This window comes from Anticarsia gemmatalis, chromosome 8, assembly GCF_050436995.1.
Source record: "Anticarsia gemmatalis isolate Benzon Research Colony breed Stoneville strain chromosome 8, ilAntGemm2 primary, whole genome shotgun sequence".
Lineage (NCBI taxonomy): Eukaryota > Metazoa > Arthropoda > Insecta > Lepidoptera > Erebidae > Anticarsia > Anticarsia gemmatalis.
Window position 1 is genome coordinate 9,335,679 of NC_134752.1, and position 18,962 is coordinate 9,354,640.

The 18,962-nt window shown below is 34.9% G+C and overlaps 2 protein-coding genes across 2 annotated transcripts in view; one reads left to right on the forward strand and one right to left on the reverse strand.

The window, feature by feature from the left end:
- Nucleotides 1-1,166: 1,166 nt before the first annotated feature.
- On the forward strand, nt 1,167-2,918 carry LOC142974901 (uncharacterized). Its single transcript, XM_076117472.1, has one exon. The coding sequence runs from the start codon at nt 1,167-1,169 to the stop codon at nt 2,916-2,918; it is 1,752 nt and encodes a 583-aa protein (XP_075973587.1).
- Nucleotides 2,919-11,551: 8,633 nt separating this feature from the next.
- LOC142975010 (extracellular serine/threonine protein CG31145) overlaps nt 11,552-18,962 on the reverse strand; it is a 109,819-nt gene continuing 102,408 nt past the window's right edge. The window contains exons 6-12 of the mRNA XM_076117623.1: nt 18,266-18,344; nt 16,134-16,226; nt 15,516-15,759; nt 15,151-15,231; nt 13,784-13,896; nt 13,109-13,249; nt 11,552-12,959 (exon numbers count right to left, since the gene is read on the reverse strand). Coding sequence (XP_075973738.1) covers nt 12,770-12,959; nt 13,109-13,249; nt 13,784-13,896; nt 15,151-15,231; nt 15,516-15,759; nt 16,134-16,226; nt 18,266-18,344 — 941 coding nt within the window. The 3' untranslated portion in view covers nt 11,552-12,769. The remainder of the gene's footprint in view (nt 12,960-13,108; nt 13,250-13,783; nt 13,897-15,150; nt 15,232-15,515; nt 15,760-16,133; nt 16,227-18,265; nt 18,345-18,962) is intronic.

The following is an 18,962-nucleotide window of genomic DNA, read 5'->3' on the forward strand; positions in this document are numbered from 1 at the left end:
CAGCGCACAACCAACTACCACGCGCAGTTGGGCAGCCTAGGCCCACCAGGCATGATCACCTCGCCTGGTCGGAAGATCCTCCCTTTGTGTTGGGGAACATGATCATCTCGTTCCTCCACATCCTTTTAGTCCTTATACAATTTTACTATTTTTGACACCAAGCTGGAAGCTTGAGCAATAAATACTCAATGTACTATCGACTATCGACAACCGGCCACCCATCGGCCAAACAAATTTTGTATGAAAATCTGATCAGCGCCTCAAATGGGCGCCGCAGAAACGATTCTTGAAGTTTTTTTTTGTATCAATCACTTGATACTCTATAGTACCGACTGTAGAGATTCGCGCTACTGATGCTACAAATAGACAAATGGTTACGATGCATAAATACTTTTGTTTGGAAAACTTTTGAACAAACATTACAAATTACTTTTGTTAAATAATTGTAATATATAAAGGCAATGCTCACTACAATGTCTACAATTAAATATAAGTCTAGAAATGTATGTTGTGTACAATAAAAGTGTAAACTCAAGTATGTAACTCTACATAATTATATACTCTATCAATAATAGGACGCTAATGAAATTATACGTTACATTGATAGTATAAAGATTAATGATACTACGATACTTAAGTAACCTGATCGAGTGCTTCGTAAATAGAGCACCCTACAGGATGGAAAAAAAACATGATGAATATACAAAAATGATGATATGATTAAAAAAAACTGCATCCATATTTTTTTCCATAAAACACAACTCCTGCGCTAATAATAGCTCTTGCGTCGCGGGGACTTTTACGAACATACAAACAACGGACACAAAGTACAACCAGACCCGAAACAATTAATTAAGTATTTGTGGATGGCACAAACAATTGTTTCGTGTGGGAATCGAACCCTCGAAATCGAACCATCGAAAATCGACTTCCCGACGCAATGGTAGTGGCGTGGCGACATAAACCACTGTGTCACAAAAGCAGTCGATTTAGTCGGTAATGTTTCGGAATTTAGAAAATAGAAGTACCTACATTTCCCTTCCAGTGAATTATTGATGTATCTTCAATCATTCAAGCAGCACCTTTTTACCCAACCTGTATATAAGAACTACTACAACGGTACATTTCCAACATTCGTCGTTTTACCTCTTCAGAAGAACATCACTATGTTCTTTATAATATTTTCGGTTATTATAAAAATCGTTTCTGCAACTAACGACACAGATTCTAAGTTGATAGATGAAGCTGTACGTGTTACAAACAAATATTACGAACGTCAATTCGTTACGTCCGTCGTTTGGGACGGCCATGATCCGGATGGAGTAAATGAGTTCTTAGCAAAGTATCGCGGTTGTGTGTTGATAACTCCGATGTTCGTGAATGTCAATGATATAATTCACACTAAACAAGTTGCTGGATACGAACGGACGATTTTCTTCGCTTCAAAATCAAATAAATTTGAAAAGTTCATGAACCTTATAAATCAGAAATTAAGGAGTCCCATTCGCTTAATTCTTGTTTATAAACACTTTATAAGTGATATTGCAGAACTCTCGGCGTTTACTGAAATAGCTTGGAAGAATAATTTGGCTGACATAGTAATAATCAGTAAAAAAATCAACAACGAAATTTCATTCTCCACTTATTTTCCATACAACAATGGAGTTTGTGGGAATTTTATTCCTGTAAAACTGAAGCGAAAGGAAAATATGTTCCCGAAAAAATTTAATAACTTTAACAAATGTCCTATAAGAGCAAGCGGATTACTCATTCATCCATTTGTAGATGTAGTAATTGAAAATGGTACAGTGACAAAACTAGATGGATACGATGGTATAGCGCTTACTTTAATCAGAGATACCATCAACGCTACCTTAGAATTTAAAGAAGTTTCAGAAGCTTCTAAAAGTGGATTCTCTACAAATGGAACAGCTTCGAGCATCTTCTACGATTTAATGTATAATAAGTCCGATATACTGATACCAGCGGGGATCCTGACTCTTGGAAGATACTCAGTCACGCAGACTTCTCACATTTACCACGACGTCGAAATTCGATGGATCGGTCCGAAACGACGCGAAATTTATCATTGGATTAAGATATTAATGCCGTTCTTAGATACTACGACACCTTTTCTCTGCTTGGCATTCACACTTTTTGTTATTACAGCAGTATTAATAAGTAGACAAAAACAGCCAGAAGAACACAAGAAACGAAGCATGTGCTTTTTGACCTATACTTTATTACTAGGTCAAACTACTAAACGTTTAACAAAGGTACCGCTGTTCAACGTCTTCTTTTTGCTGTGGATTTGGTTCTGTTTTATAGTTCGTATCGAATATCAAGGAGATCTCGTTGAATCCCTCCAAAACCAAATTTTAGAGGCTCCGTTTGAATCACTCGCTGAAGCGATAAAAGAAGTTGATGGTTTTGGTGGAACAGAGGTTGTGTTAGATTTTTACCGAGATACTCACTTAGAAGATGGGTACAAAATATTGGCTTTGACTGAAATTAACGCTTATGTGCATCGTATTGCAGATGGGGAAAGATTTTTACTAGCTACCGACACATTTTTTGTTAAACGAATTCTTAATTCTATTCAGATTTTAGGAGCGCAAATAAGTACAACCTGGACATGTTTCTATATGCGACGTGGCTGGCCAGCTGCTAGTTATATTGATTCCATTATTCTCCGTTTAGAAGAAACAGGACTTTTGGAGAAAATTCATAGTATGGATGACGACGAATTTGTGGAAGATTCAGAAGAAGAGCAAGATACAAGAGCTCATGCTTTGGATATGACGATCCTTAGCGCATGCTTATATGGACTAGGTTTCATGTGGATGTTATGTTCTATTATACTTGTGTTAGAGATGATTTATCATAAATTAAGTAGAAAGCGATATCATCAGGTGTAAAGCTAGCTTTTTGTAATCGCAACTAATGATGCTGAAGTATGATTGTTATTAAATCAGCACGTTGCTTCTGCTTAAAGTTTTGTTTTTTTTTTTGCTACCGCGATATTTGTTGTAAAGAGAATATCATTGAATATTCCATGTTCTGATTAAATTCACTTAAAGTGTGTAGGTCACATTTTTGGATAAGTAGTTAGTTAAAAAAATTACAGATTTAAGTCAAAAACGTTAAAATACGAAAGATCGATAAGGCATTAATGAGAGGACATTAAACTGCTTGCTGTAGCTGTAGCTCGATTCTCTACTACTACCGACTAGCTTTCGAGAAATTTTGCACTTAAATCTGTTTAGCGCCTCTACCGGGCTCCGTAAGAACTATTTCGACAATACATTTTAAATGTCAAACTCTCGATACTCGATGGTATCGACTGTACAGAATTGCGCTACTGGTGTTTTTTCTTTTTCCAAAAAGTTGATTGTATGTCACTTGATCTTGCTCGGCATTTGCATAATTATATAAACCCATAAAAGCTTTTTTATTTAATAAAACAAGCTAAGCTTTGATGCCTATTATTGATTATACGCGAGGAACCTTACAAATCAGAAAAGTACTTAAATAATAATATGTCTTATGGTTTGTATTATCTGCGCAGGCTATTATTATTACGAGTACGTTATAAATGATTTATCCAATCATATTTTAATGTACTGTAAATAACATTAAAGTAAACATTGTTACTTCAATAATATATATGTAATTATAGGTGATGTGTCAGAAATCCAAATGATAGGCAAAAATTTAAGGTAAAAAATAGTTAAAACAAAAGACGTTAGGTAGCCCTAACGTTGCTGTTGCACAAGAGGTCTCGAGTTCGAATCCTGGGTCGAGCCAAAAAGTCTTCTCTGTTTCTTAAAAATTGCGCGGAGTTAGGAAGTCGTAGACCTCCGTGCCTCGGAGAGCACACACAAGGGAATAGAGAGTGTAGGTACACTCTCTCTCTCTCTCACTGTCCAAGTGTTCACAATACACAGGTGTGTATTGTGAACACTTGGACATTGTAAACCAAGTCTTGCACCGTTGGCCAGTTTCAATGACACTGACTGATATAGCCGGATACCGGCTATATCAGGACAATATTATTATATCTTAGACCCATAAACATTTCCAACTAAACATTTAGTAAAAACTTGAAACCTATATGTTATTGATTAATATTTTTTTATTTTAGTTCATTCAAACAATAAATTATTCAATATCCTTTTGTAGTGTTCGGAAATCCCATGCGGCTTTTAGCAAGTAGGTACAGTGAAAATGGAACCCAGAAGACGACGAGACTACTAGAAAAATATAGTCTAACTTAACTGATAATAAAGTTATCTTTGCAAAGAGTTTTCATGAAGCTCCTGATAATATTATGTTAATGGTTCTCGAAATAGTATTGTATTGGGTTTGGTGCCCGTTTGAGGGACGCTAGCAATTAGTGTGATGTGAGCGCCACTGCGTTCTGAATGCACCCCGTTAATTATTCCACGTTACAGAAAATAGAGCCTGAATTATCACATAACATTGTTGGAATTTGTATATATGTTTTACCTTGAAAACACATTCTAAACTTCTCTAATTCTCGAATAAAGAAGAAAATTTTGATGCTTTCGCAGGTAAAGAATATTTACCTATTTGGGCATTCGGTAAACCAACCGGTTATACTAACTAATAAATTGGGAAACCATCCAAAAGATTACATATCAGTTGTAATGATTATCAAGTAAATTCTTAATGATAAGAATCGTTAAGATAGGAATACAAATTAAAAGCAAATCATACATTTTAGGTTAATGATAATAATACATTATATTATAGTTGTAATAGTTGTCAGGACAATGTTAGAGCCTGTATGTAAATGTAAAATGTAATAAATAAATCTAGAAAAAATCCAGGTCCGTTTTATTTATGTTAAACCATCAAAAGCTCATAATTTATGATCATTTATAAAAATAAATATTATTATGTGGCCTTCCTCTTTTCATCCGTTTCTTCAAAACAAACACAATAAAGGGTATTTCAGAAGGCATTGTGTTTGTATGGCACTGTTTTCAACCATTCTCAAATATTCAGTGCGCGCCACAGGCGGCAAGCGAGCCTCCAAATGAACCTAATTCTATTTCGGATATATTCTGACATCCAGAATACGGATAAATAATGCATAATAATTTATCTCATCATGTGATTTTTCGTTGTGCAATTAAAATTCATTCAATTGGCCAATATTAGTTTCTTGGTGATTTTGAATCAAGCAAAAACCAAATGATAGACAAAAACTGAGAAACTTTTCTAATCATTGTTACTATTACCTACAAAGCAACTAACAATAAGTGTATTTAAACAAAATAACTAGTGTTTGTGTTATGTCAACACATTTCCAAGATATTATTGTTTTTAAATATTTACACCTGGTTAAACTACAATGTACAAAGTATTTTATTAGAACAAGTAGTTTTTTTTCTTTTTTCATAAATGTATTTCGTATTTTGTAAAAAAAAAGAAAAAAGTATTTGGCATAATATGTATATTGGGTCCAGCGCGATACTTTTTTAGAAGATCGCATCTTTAAAAAAAATATGTCTTACTCATGACGTGTAGATTACTTAAGAAGCCTTAAAATAACGAACAAAAGTAACGATCATGATAACAAAATAATCTGCAATTTTAATAAACTTTGATACATTTTTAAAATTGAATATTTTTTTTGTTAATTAATTTTTCATTGCATAGCTACTAATCAAACATAATTGATCTAACGTTCTCACAAATTAATTAATTCATTAATGTTACTCTCATGCTCCCTTTAATGGATTACACTCCTCAATTTATAGATACTACTGACCGCTCATTCGTATCTCAGCAATATAATTATTGAAATTATAACAGAAACTGAGGTGGAAATTGGCAAACAGAACGTCGGGCAAGTAGAAGCAACTCCATTTGCCAATGAAATGCAAACACAGGTAGGCCACATTTGATCGAACCAATCTGAACTTGCCCTCAGTACCGTGCATAATTTAATTGCATCATGAATATCTTCGATGGAGAACTACTGGCACTTGTGAATTTGGATTCAAGTGTATACCAACTGTGGTAAACGATATGGAAATGTCTGACCTATTGTATAACAATGTTTACGGAAAAATAAATGATCCAAAGATCGTACGCGTACAAAATGGGCCGTGCCATTACTCAAACAGCTTTCTTCTTTAAAAATATTTGTACCAGAAGAATGCCTTGGTTTGCTGAATCAAAAAAAAAACAATAACTTCTTTTCTACTTTCTCAAATGCAATAGGTTAACATTTCTGATAATTTTATTGACCAGTGTAGGTACGCGAAATATTTGAATCGTAAACTATATTGTTATGTTCATACGCTTCTATTTATCGAAACGCAGGATGGCTCAGCACAGATTTTTATTTTGCGGTTTTTATTCGTATTACCATTTTTATTTTAGTGTGACTGCAAAGCAGAAAATATCAAGTTTACATTTTGACCAAGAAAATCTATGTAAATGTATCTCCATATTGTTACCGATTTATATGCGACGGCATATATTATCTCCATCTCGTGAATTCTGATACTAGCTATGTATTTATTTGGTTATAGATACGATACCCCAGTATACATGATTTGTCCATATCTTTGATATTTTATTCAATCACGTGATGTTTGAAGCCGTAAAATGCCTTAAAATTAGTCTATCTTTTAGAGAACAACTTTGATTATCATAAGACACGCGTCGCCGCGGTCATGATCTAATCTCTTATAAATTCATTTTTTATTTGAACTAACGAGAAAATATAAATCACTATTTGCAACTTAACGGCTGCATCGTATGATTTCTAGCCCTTAACATAACCCTTTCTTATTTGAATCTGTTACAGAAATTCGACAAATACGTGTTCTAATTTGAAATATGTTCAAAGAGTAATGCATGTGCCCGTTAGGTCGGACACTCATCCGTTTGGCGGCTATCTGCAGCGGTCCGATAACCATAAATTGCCGGGCGGCGCGACCGCTCCGGGAAACTTTTGTCTCCAGCCGATTTTTACCCAATGATACATCATTATCTTTATAGGTCATAATTTTTTATGAATAATGTTATCGAATAAACCGAATTTTATGGCAACATTTAGGTAGACCTTTGGATTTCAATAAAGAGTAAGAAATATCATATTATTGATTATTATTATAATGTTACGTATGAATGTGTCGTGTACCATATTTTTGCCTGGCTTATATAAAATATTTAAGATTTTGTATAGATTGACTGTTTCATATACAAATACCTCTTCATTAAAATGTCAATACTTAATATCGGAGTAGATACCACTTTATACATGTCCAACATCAATAATATTCTCGCAAGTATATATACGCTGGCTATAATATCAATGGGTCCGCATTTCCATGTAAATGAATTTTGAATCGGTGCGTGCTATCAGTGGTACATCTTTAATAACCATAAATCTACAAATCGAAACTCCAATTATTATTTATGGCATAGAAAAAACCATTCCAATTTTCCGATTCGGAACCAATCTAGGTATTCCTAAACCTGTCAGTTTAATTTTTGCGGGGAATATGTTATCGGGAAAAACGTCATTGCGACAAATGTTCATGCCGCAGAAAAGTCTAGGCAAACACACATGGTTTCAAAAGTTTAGGTTTTCATGAACTTATCAAAAAGTAAACCAGAGTATCGAATATTTGTGTTCATATTTATAATACATATTTTAATTAATATTTACAGCTGTTGTATCTTTAACTTTCCCGGAATCTGCTTGACAATCGCTAGGTACGTGAATCTAATTTCCATGTAAAAATAAAGCACAAAGTTCTTACTTTGTAAATTGTTCAAGTAAATGAATAACACTACCTACTTCCTTATTAGCATTTGATTGTTTACTTCTTACACATAATCCTATTAACATAAGCATCGAATGATGTAACACAACTACATACGCGTTAGCATTGCCAGAGGCCTTGTGTCTATTAACGTATCAGATTCGCAATTAATATTCCGTCCAGGTTCTATTAAAAATAACAAATCCTGCTTAGGCGTTGTCGATGACAAAGTGTTGTAGGCGTCATTTTCAGCTCATAGCTCATTTGTAATATCGGGCGGCAGCAGGCTGCGCTAACAATAGCGTGCGCGCGAGTGCCGACTGACGTCAATGGACACGTTGTTGTTGTCCAAGTGAATTGTTGTGCCGCCGACTCCTGTGCCGGCATAAGCTATAAATCGTGTAGAAACAATAGCGCAGTAGGCGCCTACCGTCGAACCATCGGACACGCATAAATCAGTCGCTTTACTAACGTGGACCGTGTTGTATGGACAAGCGAAGCTGTAATAAAAGTGATGTCGCAGCGTGCTCCGATAATCCCTATCTATACTATTATAAATCTGCCTCTACAATCCCCTTCTAGTTTGTTTACGGTTACAGATAATGTTGTAGGTGATATAATATCGATGTAACTTAAACCAATTTCAAGGTGTTATAAGGACTTCGTTTACAAAAAAATATTTCAATGCAGTCATTAACTTAGTTAACTTTTTCTAATTTTGTGCCTGTTTGTTCTTATCTGAATATTTACGTTGCAAATGACTCCATAAAACATTCAAATCAAAACAAAAAAGTTTAATGTTTTTCTTTAATTTTTCACTACATGTGTAAAAGTTGAGCACACTAGGCGCTCGTTACGATGTAGCACGTTTATTTAGTTGAGAGCTCTCGTTCAGTACCAGCAGTTGAGCAGTTCGACAAGTTGCAAGAGCAGCGCGCTGCGTGTAACAGATAGCTCCCAACATATCCTAAAACACAAAGTTTTGCTTTAGCTTACTGCAGATTAATAGAGCTTGTAGTCACTCTAATACTCCTAACAAATTTGAACAATTCTAACATTTCGTTGTTTCATTATCTTGAAAATTTTTGAATCTCAACATCTGACATAATTTCGAAAAAAAGTGATAATGTTGGTTATAACAGATAAGTTACACGCACAGATACATCTTCAAGTAAACTTTCTTTAAACCTAGATACTTGCTGAACAACGACAAAATATATTGCAAAATAGTAAGTTATTTGCAGCTGTTTGTTTTAATTAACAAAAATAAAGTCCAACTTTTTGCCATCAACTTCTTAATAGCCATGTCGAGATTGTAAGCAACAAAACAATTAATTATATGAAATGTTCAACAATGCTCCCAACACAATTTTATTTAAATGCTCTGGAGTAATTTCGAAGCTCATTATGTAAATGAATATTTATTAAAAATAATACCACGGCTCGAGCTAAACTGGTCGTAATGCTCTTAATATTTCGTTTTCTCTGTTCAAAGTCAAGGGATTATAGGCAACTGTCGACAACTGTCGTCGAATTCTACGATTACCCCCGTCCGAGTGTTGATGGGACCTTTCAATTATTAAAATATTCCTTTAATATTCCTGTTTCGCTTAAAGAATTTCTCGAGACGATAATGTTTGTTCTTAATTAGAAAATCAGATTTCACAGAAGGAGTTTATTGGAGGACCGTGACAAAGAAAATTCGTAATTAAAATGGAGTTCATAACTAAACACTCTACATTTGATTCGTTTAGAGTTGACTCTATCATAAAACCGATAATTTGGTAACATTATTACCAATTCACGATTATGCGTCTTAGAATAAATGATAAGATTACAAAATTCTTATAATTCGATATTGCAAAGTCCTGAGCTTAAGACATTTGTTATTCAAAGAATGAAGTGTTCATTGGTCGTGTGGGAGCGCTAACTTGAGGTGAATATACAATTTCGTAGATTGTGTCGAGGCGCCTGATAGCACCGACTGCACTTTAAATAGAACTTAAATCTGCGCATTTAATGTCTCCTAACATATTTGAAAAACAAAAAAAACACTTGGGTTGCCTTTACGAGGGCTCGCAACGTTATTCCCTAATATTAGTAATTGTCACACATAAAAATTATTGAATTTCGACATTAACCACCTGATAAAATCGTTTTATACTATTTTACAGTAAGATATCAAACCATTTTGGAAGATCACAAAGGATCGCGCCTAATAAATTGAGTAGAACGGCTTGTAATTGTCATTGTCGAAATTAGGCCTTCCGAAAGGCCACTATACTGGTAATAAACGATTAGAACAAGATAATGTCATAATCAGAACGGTTGGCACGCGGTCTGCTAATTGCTTTGTACAGGCACTTCACAAAATTTATAATATCATTTTATTACGTTACTGTTTCTTTGGTTTGCAGATTGTGAATGCTCTAGGTGTGAGTGGTCTTGAGTTCTATGGTTCGATTCCCGAGTCAGTCAGAGTTATTGGGTTCCCTTTTTCTGTTCTGATACCAAAGATTCGCTATTTGGTAGGTGTTTCGTAGCGTAAGTTATACAGATTTGTCGATGCAACCTAGACAGTTAAGTCTGTTTAGTAACCAAAGACTTATTATCGAGGCACCAATTGCTTCCCGTATCCTCCGTACAACATTTTCACAAGCGAAGACCAGTTAATCTGTAATTCACCTTTCGGACAAATCTCTTAATATATTTTCCGGTTGTGAACAAAAATTGCCGAAACATCATTTATTTATAACATAATCTACTTAAATATTGATTCAGGTTGGCCTATTCCTGTAACATGAAGCAGGAAAATTATAACAGAATATTATAATACTCTGCTGTTCTCAGGATGTAATCACAAAATATTTCGTCGTTCGTTCTAAAAATAACCATATCCACGGAATAGCAGGCATTGTAGACGTTATTAAAAATGAGTAAAATTTTAATACATCCGTAATACGACCAAGCTCGGTACAGGATTACGCCCAGCGCGACATACAGCTAATCATGATTGCAACGTCCTCTAAATATTATTATAAATTGGTAGCACATTAGTAAATAATAATTTAAATTACCCTAGTTTATGTGTAAAAATGTTCGGCTAAAACCCATATTTTATAGGATTTCATTTCGTATAATAATCTGACGACCGCTTCAATCTGACAACCGCTACACCATTAAAATTGTTCTATATATTTAATAAACAACAAACAACCGTAAACTCATAAAATGTTGTATCAAATATCCGTACTATTCATATTCCAGTTTTTATGGGGCGGGACATATCTCTGTGTTTCAACGGTTTTATGTGATCTTACGACGGGCACACTGACCCGACATATTCTTTCATATATTTTACATGTTTATAATTTGGTTTTGTTTTGCCGGTTCGAGGTTAGGATGTTAGGTTTGAGTTTTTATGTGAGGGAAAACATATTATTATATCTATCTCGAGTTTTGGTTCCGTGTCTCTATTTATAATAATTTTGTTACTGAATTGCCGGAAATAGAATAGATAATACAACATTCCATATTTGATTGTTTTTTATTAGCTTTAAGGTAAGATGTACCCTATCATTATAGCTAAAGACCTTTTTCTTTTTAGCATCATACGCGTAAACAATTATCTATTATTTCTTCATTTCCAATGAATAAATAATAGCTCATTCCACGTTTTTTCTATATAATATTGTCACAGTTATAATGTTTATAGAATATCTATAAATAAAACGAGTGAATTGAATCATTTAACTTTTAATTTATAAACAGTCAACAGAAACATACATTCAAGCATCACAATTGCTATACAACACAGTTTTACATCAATTTTAGGTACGTCTTTGGCAAGTCGACTCCTTGAACCACCGGAATTATTGATAATCACACATCCCATATTACTTACCAGCTAATTACACTAAAACCACGATTAAATAAATATAGGTCATCTTAGCTGCCAATATTATCTTAACTATCAGATTCAAATTAACTAATAGTCTACTTAATCAAGTTAAAAGCAACACAGTAAGTAAAAAGCTACGTAGAATTTCATATTTTCGCAACTGAAAATAGTTTTATACGTAGTCATATTTAACAGCTAAGTAGATGAAATGAATTACGGATCAGTGACATTATGAAACATGAGATCAGCTACGAAACGTGTTAGTAGGAAACGTATTAGTCAGAAGTAAAGATAAAAGCATGTACGATTGCATTGATGTTGTTAGCCTCAAAATAATATAAACTTAACGATATAAAGTCAGACAACGTCTGTGCTTATCACACGGAGCTTATTTATGATATGTTTCTTCTTGAGCTTTCAGCTACGGTAACAGATATTTCACAACAAAAAGTAATAAAATAGCAGATGATCTTAACGTTAAACTTAAACATAAGCTGCATTTTATTAATATTATGTACAGTAACATTGCACAGTCTGCACACCCTGTGCCCTCTGTAAGTCTCATCTCAATCAAAAATACTCAACATTAAATTATCCAAAATATACAGAAAGAACAACTAAAGTATATTATCTACGTACTAACTCATCAATACTGTTAAATTTTAATCAATAAAACCGTTTACCGCCGATCAGGTAAGCATGGATTAACAATTCCTCTATATATTTGGCATACAATGGCTTATTAAAATCCAGTGGAATGGTTCTAAAAATATTCTGTATATTTCAAAATTCATTTGGACAATCTTTGGCACTAAAATCTTATGTCTAATACAAGTCTTGCAGACAGAACCAAAGAGTAGGATGATGCGGTACACTTGTATTCTTACATGCTAGGTTTGTCTTAAGTCACGGATTATGAGAGAGTTCGACTAGCAAGTCATTTTCACTGATTGCACTATCCCTGGGAAATGTTTGTACAATCGTATATCACATAAGCACTTCATCTCGCGAGCCTTTTTCTGTAAGTTCCGTAGCATTTTATTGGAAGAGTGATCGGTCATACGAAGTCGTTGATTTCGTTCTGTAGGGGTGTTTCGGCTTTGTCGACGCATTTCCTGATTGCGTCGAGTATGATCACAATACGGCGGTCGAGGGCGGCGAGGTGCGGCTCCCACAGTATGGGGTTCACCGGATCTGATTTCATTGAATCGCGAAGGACTTTCGATAGGGGAGTGCCGTTATGAAATCTGTGGATAATAAAGAAAAATGAATAAGGCAGGTAATAGATGATAGGGTATCTATTAGAAGGAGTTTTGGGTGCGGTTTATTTCTGACTTTAAATAATGATAGAAAATATATTAAAATATAAATATTTCTTATTTCTCAGGAGACTTACTTCAAAAGTTGTGCGAGTGTTGTGTGCCGTACTAGGCAACACTGTAGTAAAGGAGCGAGGATGCTTAGTTCATCATGGTGCGCCTTGCCGAATGCACGCCCTTGATCCAAATGCAAAGTAAATGTCTCGTTGCCGAACATTCTGCAACAACAAACCTTATTAATATCAACCTTTAATTCGACCGTGTCCTAATAAAGCATGAAATACAATTTGCAAATTATAATATGGAATATATTAACTGGAAATAGTAGCTCTATTTATATGCAGACGGATATATAAAAAGAATCGACCTTTTTATTAAAAACTTGGTATTAACAATAATGCCAAATATGCATTTCAAAATTGTACACCAAGATAGCTTGCCGCTTAAGTTACGTGAAGCGTCAAGGAGGCAACAAAAATACTTGTGAAATAACTTCGTTAAATAACTAAAACCACTGTTATCGGCTAAACTATGTTTTAAAATATTTTACGTACATTATCAAGAGTTGGCCTTGATTTTATTTTATGTTTAAGAATTTCAGAAATAATTAACTGCTTGTAAAAACTAACTCAGCCAGCATAAAAAATAAATTATTAGTATCTAAACAGTTTATAATAAAAGCATAAAATAGTTGTTAAATACGGCCCGAGTGAATAACTATGAAAAACGTTTTTAACTTTAATATAACTTACTTGAAAGTTTCATAATGATGTCTATCCATGTTTCCGGACAAAAAGTCAAAGATTGCCATATCCATGAGGTCGAGGAGTCGCCGCCCTGAATCATACGGGGGAGTCGTCCGCACCTACAAAAATAAATAAACTTTAATTATAATCTTGACATCGAATAGCAGTGATAGCCGAGTGGTATAAAGTGACGCCTCCCACGCAAGTAGTCGCAGGTTCGAACCAATGACTTTTCGAAGTTATGTGTGTATTATAAATAATTATCACGGCTCTACCGGTGAAGGAAAACATCGTGAGGAAACCTTGCATGCCTAAAAATTTGTTTAACACATTTATTGAGGGCACGCAAAGTCCCCAATCCGCACTTGGCGAACGTGGTGGACTCAAGGCCTAGCCCCTCCCTCATTACGGGAGGAGACCCTTGCCCAGCAGAGGGACAATAATGGGTTAAATTAATTTATAATCTTAATTTAAGAACTCTTGAAAATGAAACTTAGATTGCTTAGATTAAATTAGGTTCTGAAGTTAGCTAATTATTCCTTGTTTTCTGTACAGTAGTATGATTAAAGGAACACGGCTGCTTGTCTTCGAATCTCATTAGCCTCCTCAGAAAATATGCATTGGATTAATTGTCTCTTAAGTGGCTCTCTTGGGATTTCACCTACACGTGGATCATAGTAAACACCAACGAACATACAGTACATAGTAATATGATCTCTTGTGTGGCGCATTATGAAAGTTGTATCTGATATTACTGATATTGGCATATGGGGGTACCCACGTACCACGTACAGTGATTAGAACTTGGACTAAAATCCCAAAAAAGCACTTTGTTTTGATTCATAAACCAGTTCGTAAGACGGAAGAAAAAAAAAACTTTCTGAAAAAAATTTGGTTAGAAGAATCCAAATTGTGTGGCGGCTACCTTTTCTTATGTTAGAAATGGAATGATACATATGTGTTTGTACTATATTAGTATTCAAGATGTAATGAGGTCAAACGAAACAATCGTAGTACAAAGTGGTGTAAATGAACAGGAATAATGTACATCTGCTATAAATAGTCGCAGTACTGTCTAACTGATAGGGATGTTAATAAACATGCAACAACGAATACACTTGGAGTTGCATACTCATAACTTTTGATATTTTACGTGACTTGGATACTATCTATTACAAAAATTAACAAAATAGTGTGTGTAAAGGCGACCAATCGCGTTTCAGTATAACTAAACTAATCCCCCAAAATTGTATTATAAAAAATGTATATGTAAAACTCTGTAAAAGACACAATATTTATGTATCTGCGTCTACATAAATTCTTCATAATAAGTAAGTTATTCTCGCCAGAGTACATATATTGTCATGACGTACCGTATCGCAGTAATCAGATTGAAGTTCCCACTGAGCTTTTCTCCGTTTGTGGTAGCTTCTTCTCCAGGGATGCCGCCAAACCTGACGAGTATCACAAATATTAGATTTTTTATTGGTTTCCATAGCCTCCAATTACATTTTATTTCATCTTTTTCTATTGATATCAGGGTAAATACATTTACATATACAAATGTACCCTTTTTTAAATGTAAAGCACAGACGGATTCCTCCAAACTAATGAACTATATTCGATTAAATTATCGTCATCAATGAAAAGTACATTTGCTTCAAGATGGCATTTAGATATCTGGAAATCTTAAAAATAATACATGAGAACCCAAACACACAATCATTAAGGCACTAACCTTTCGTTCAGCAATGTCCGAGGAAGGCAAAAACGCGGCAAAGCTCCCTTCAAGCATGTCAGGGTTGCCGCAAATCGCATGACCAGTGTCGCAATAGTACGAACACTTGCCGTGAAAGCAGAAGTTATTCGCCGGCGACACAAAGAACGTCTTGAGGATGTCACCTTCAGTCACGTCGTAGATCTCTGTCGTCATATTGAGGACTCGGCCCACGACCGGCATCGCGCGACGGAAACCGAGTATCCTGGATAACAGATGATTTAGATTAGCCGTCACCTCTATTCGTGTAACATCGTAATGGAGATCGCGAATAGGGACGTGTGATTCCCTATGTGTTCCATTTATTCATTTGAGGTTAGCCGATATAAAGCTAGGGATCTATATTTGAATATGATAGTATATGATGTAGTTGAAATTTTCAAGTGACTTATACTATGTGTTTACAAATAAATCTATGCAAAATCAATTACCCGAATCATTTCGTAATTTAAATGGCAGACCCCACGCATGTGTTAAATTCCGCATGAATGAGTCGCACTAATGAGTCAATACAAGAATTCCACATGATGTAAGTGCCAGCGTCAATAATATTAACTATCCGTGACAACGACAACTTACCTGTCTAGGTGAAACGCCGCAATTTCAGCGTTGTGACGCTCATAGTCCGAAAAGTAAAAATGATTGGGTAACGTCTGAACATCTCGAGCAAATCTGTCGACAAATAAATAATTATTAAGTCAGAATGCTACAGTATTAGAGACATTAATTCACAATATACAAATTATCTCCTCCGTCCATAATGTTATGCACATAACGAAAATCTGTGGTTTAAGATCAGAAAGATAAAGCACGGCGCTGGCTCGTCTTCCTACTTTACCGGCAATTGACGCCTATCTACTTGATCAACTTGCAAGTTAAGCAGGCGGCGCGAATAATCGAGCCACTACCGCACTAGAAGGTCTTATGACTATATCATTAAAAATAATCAAGGCAATGAAAGTCATTAAAATTAGGGCAAACATTCCAAAAATTCGACATGGTCAAGGTGAATTACAAAAACACAAACTGACCGACATTACTTCCTAAAAAAATATTCCATTTAACCCTATAAGGTAATACAGGAACCGATACTGATAATTTAAAAATATCTGAAGGAATTTCAACATTATTCCACCCCAACTTGTGGCAGGTACTTATTCATGATGTAAATTGAAACCGAGTAATATAAATCCATTAAAGAGAAATATCAAATATCGACTCTCGAAGATAAGGGACCCCTGTCCTTTGAAATAAATTTATAACCTCGAAAAATGTTAAATTACGTACTAAAATAGAAAAATTACTCATTCTCAGTAACAAATGGTGGTATAATTTCTTTTGGTGTCTAATGAGTCGAATGTGGGTGCTTAATCAATTTCTCGGAAACAAAACGATTAAAGTGGCTCTTAAATCGTGAATCTGGTTAGATAGGAGCAATCCCGGTAATATACTGCACCGAGTGTCTTCCGATTTATTGTCCTCACTGCGACTCCTAACTGAGATAGTACAATTTAAAAAGTCTACTAACAAATGTTTTAGTTCCACTTGCTCTTTACCGTTTATACGTTTTCATTTGTTAGTTAATTCTTGCATGTGAATCAGGATCGTGTAACAAACTCATACCTCCTCGTACAATAAATAAGAGTTGTACAGCGAGGAGTGGCTGTCAAGGTGATAAAACTAATAGATACTCGTGCAGGGAAGGGTTACCACCGACTGTCGCGTAATTTATAGCCCCTTGTGAATCGTGAAAGATCCACGAGGGCCTCTTGATATGTCGCCGGGGTAACCCCTCGAGTCCATAATTTTCTTAGAAAAGTTATCCAGTCCGCTAGAAAAGTTAGTTGGTTGCCTATGTTTAAGTATTTTCACTCGGGAATAATTTATACTGTTTAGTTTTTTCCATACGAACGAATTCTAATGCAAGTATCGAGAACAGTCAGTCAGTACGTTGATATGTAAAGTTATGTGCATACATAACTTAGTTGCAAACATACGCAGTATTTTGTCGCCTTCGACATTATCATCCACTCTTTTATATGAAATCTATATTGTTAAAATAAAGGCGAAGTGCTAAGACGTCTGACACTCGATATACAAGTCTGCCGGGAGTCTCGTGGAATTCCCGCGAGCACATTTTTGGGAATGCTCTTTGTATTCTTTGTCACGTCAAAATTGTATCAGATAGCATTACAGAATATCGAACACGCTGCGTAATATACGTATAGTATTATTATTTTTCCAAGTCGCAGTTTTAAATTCTTTTCATCGACAAATTCATAAGTTTGTCGCAACAGCTGTGGAACTAAAAGCTTCAAGTTTCATAAATAAATGTAGATGTGTTCGCGGTATTGAATTGAGAATACAATCAACTTTAACAATGGTAGGAAAGTAACAGAACTTGGCAAACTCACTGCTTCAATAGCACTTGTAGTTGAGAACAGTGTGGGCAAGCCGCTGCTAAGCCGATCGTAAGAAAGAACGTTCTCAAAGTTTTGTGAATAGGAGTAAGCACAACACACCCCACAAGGTGACAGGAAAGTTAAAGCAACTCCTTCAGGAGCATGCATGGACACTCGAAACTAAGGCCCTCGAGCCCAACTTGTTTACCCAACAAAATAAAACTTAGGTATCTGTGAAAGACATGACACATGATGGACGTACTTAGGGCAAAACTATAAATTATGGACAATGATATCGACCAAACTTACCTCATCGGTTTGAACAGAGCTTGAACGCCATTTGGATAGTCAATAATAAGTTTCAGCTGGGTCCCTCCTTCCTTTTGCTCTGTTAAATAGAATCGAGTGGTTAGTTAAGGTTTAAAAATATATTCACACAATTTGAATAGTCTTCATATAAGTAATTTAGATGATATAAGAATATCATATGGCCTACTAAGCGAGAAGAGACTAAAAATAAATATTGTATTATACGATAAAGTCGGATCAACAATGAAATCCATTTAAGTGGTGTAAATATTTAAGTCCAATTCGAAGTAAAGGGCGAGATTGTTGTGGCACTATTGTCCGTTGGACCGCTAACCCAGGCAACTGATTGCAGACCCAGCTTCATTTAATATACATACCTACCTGATTTAGCTTTTATATGTATACAAATATTGTATCTCATATTATTTTGGTGGCGCGCTATATTTATTACTGATGCATTGATTCAAATCAATTGCAATCTTGAGTAGTTACGAATTTTGCAATTAAATTTGTAGTCTCTTTCCATAAAAAAATTAGTTCAGATAATATATTTTCTTAAAATAGTTGGTGTCTTTCTTAATTCAAATTATTCGAACCACTATTTGTAGGTAATCCATTAAATTTGTAGGCCACGACTGTCCAGTCATAGAACGGGGGTGGTATAAAGGTTGTCTGTCTAAACGTAATTGCTTTTCTA

Coding starts and splice junctions, on each gene's coding strand:
- LOC142974901 (XM_076117472.1), top strand. CDS start 1,167: ATGTTCTTTATAATATTTTCGGTTATTATAAAAATCGTTTCTGCAACT.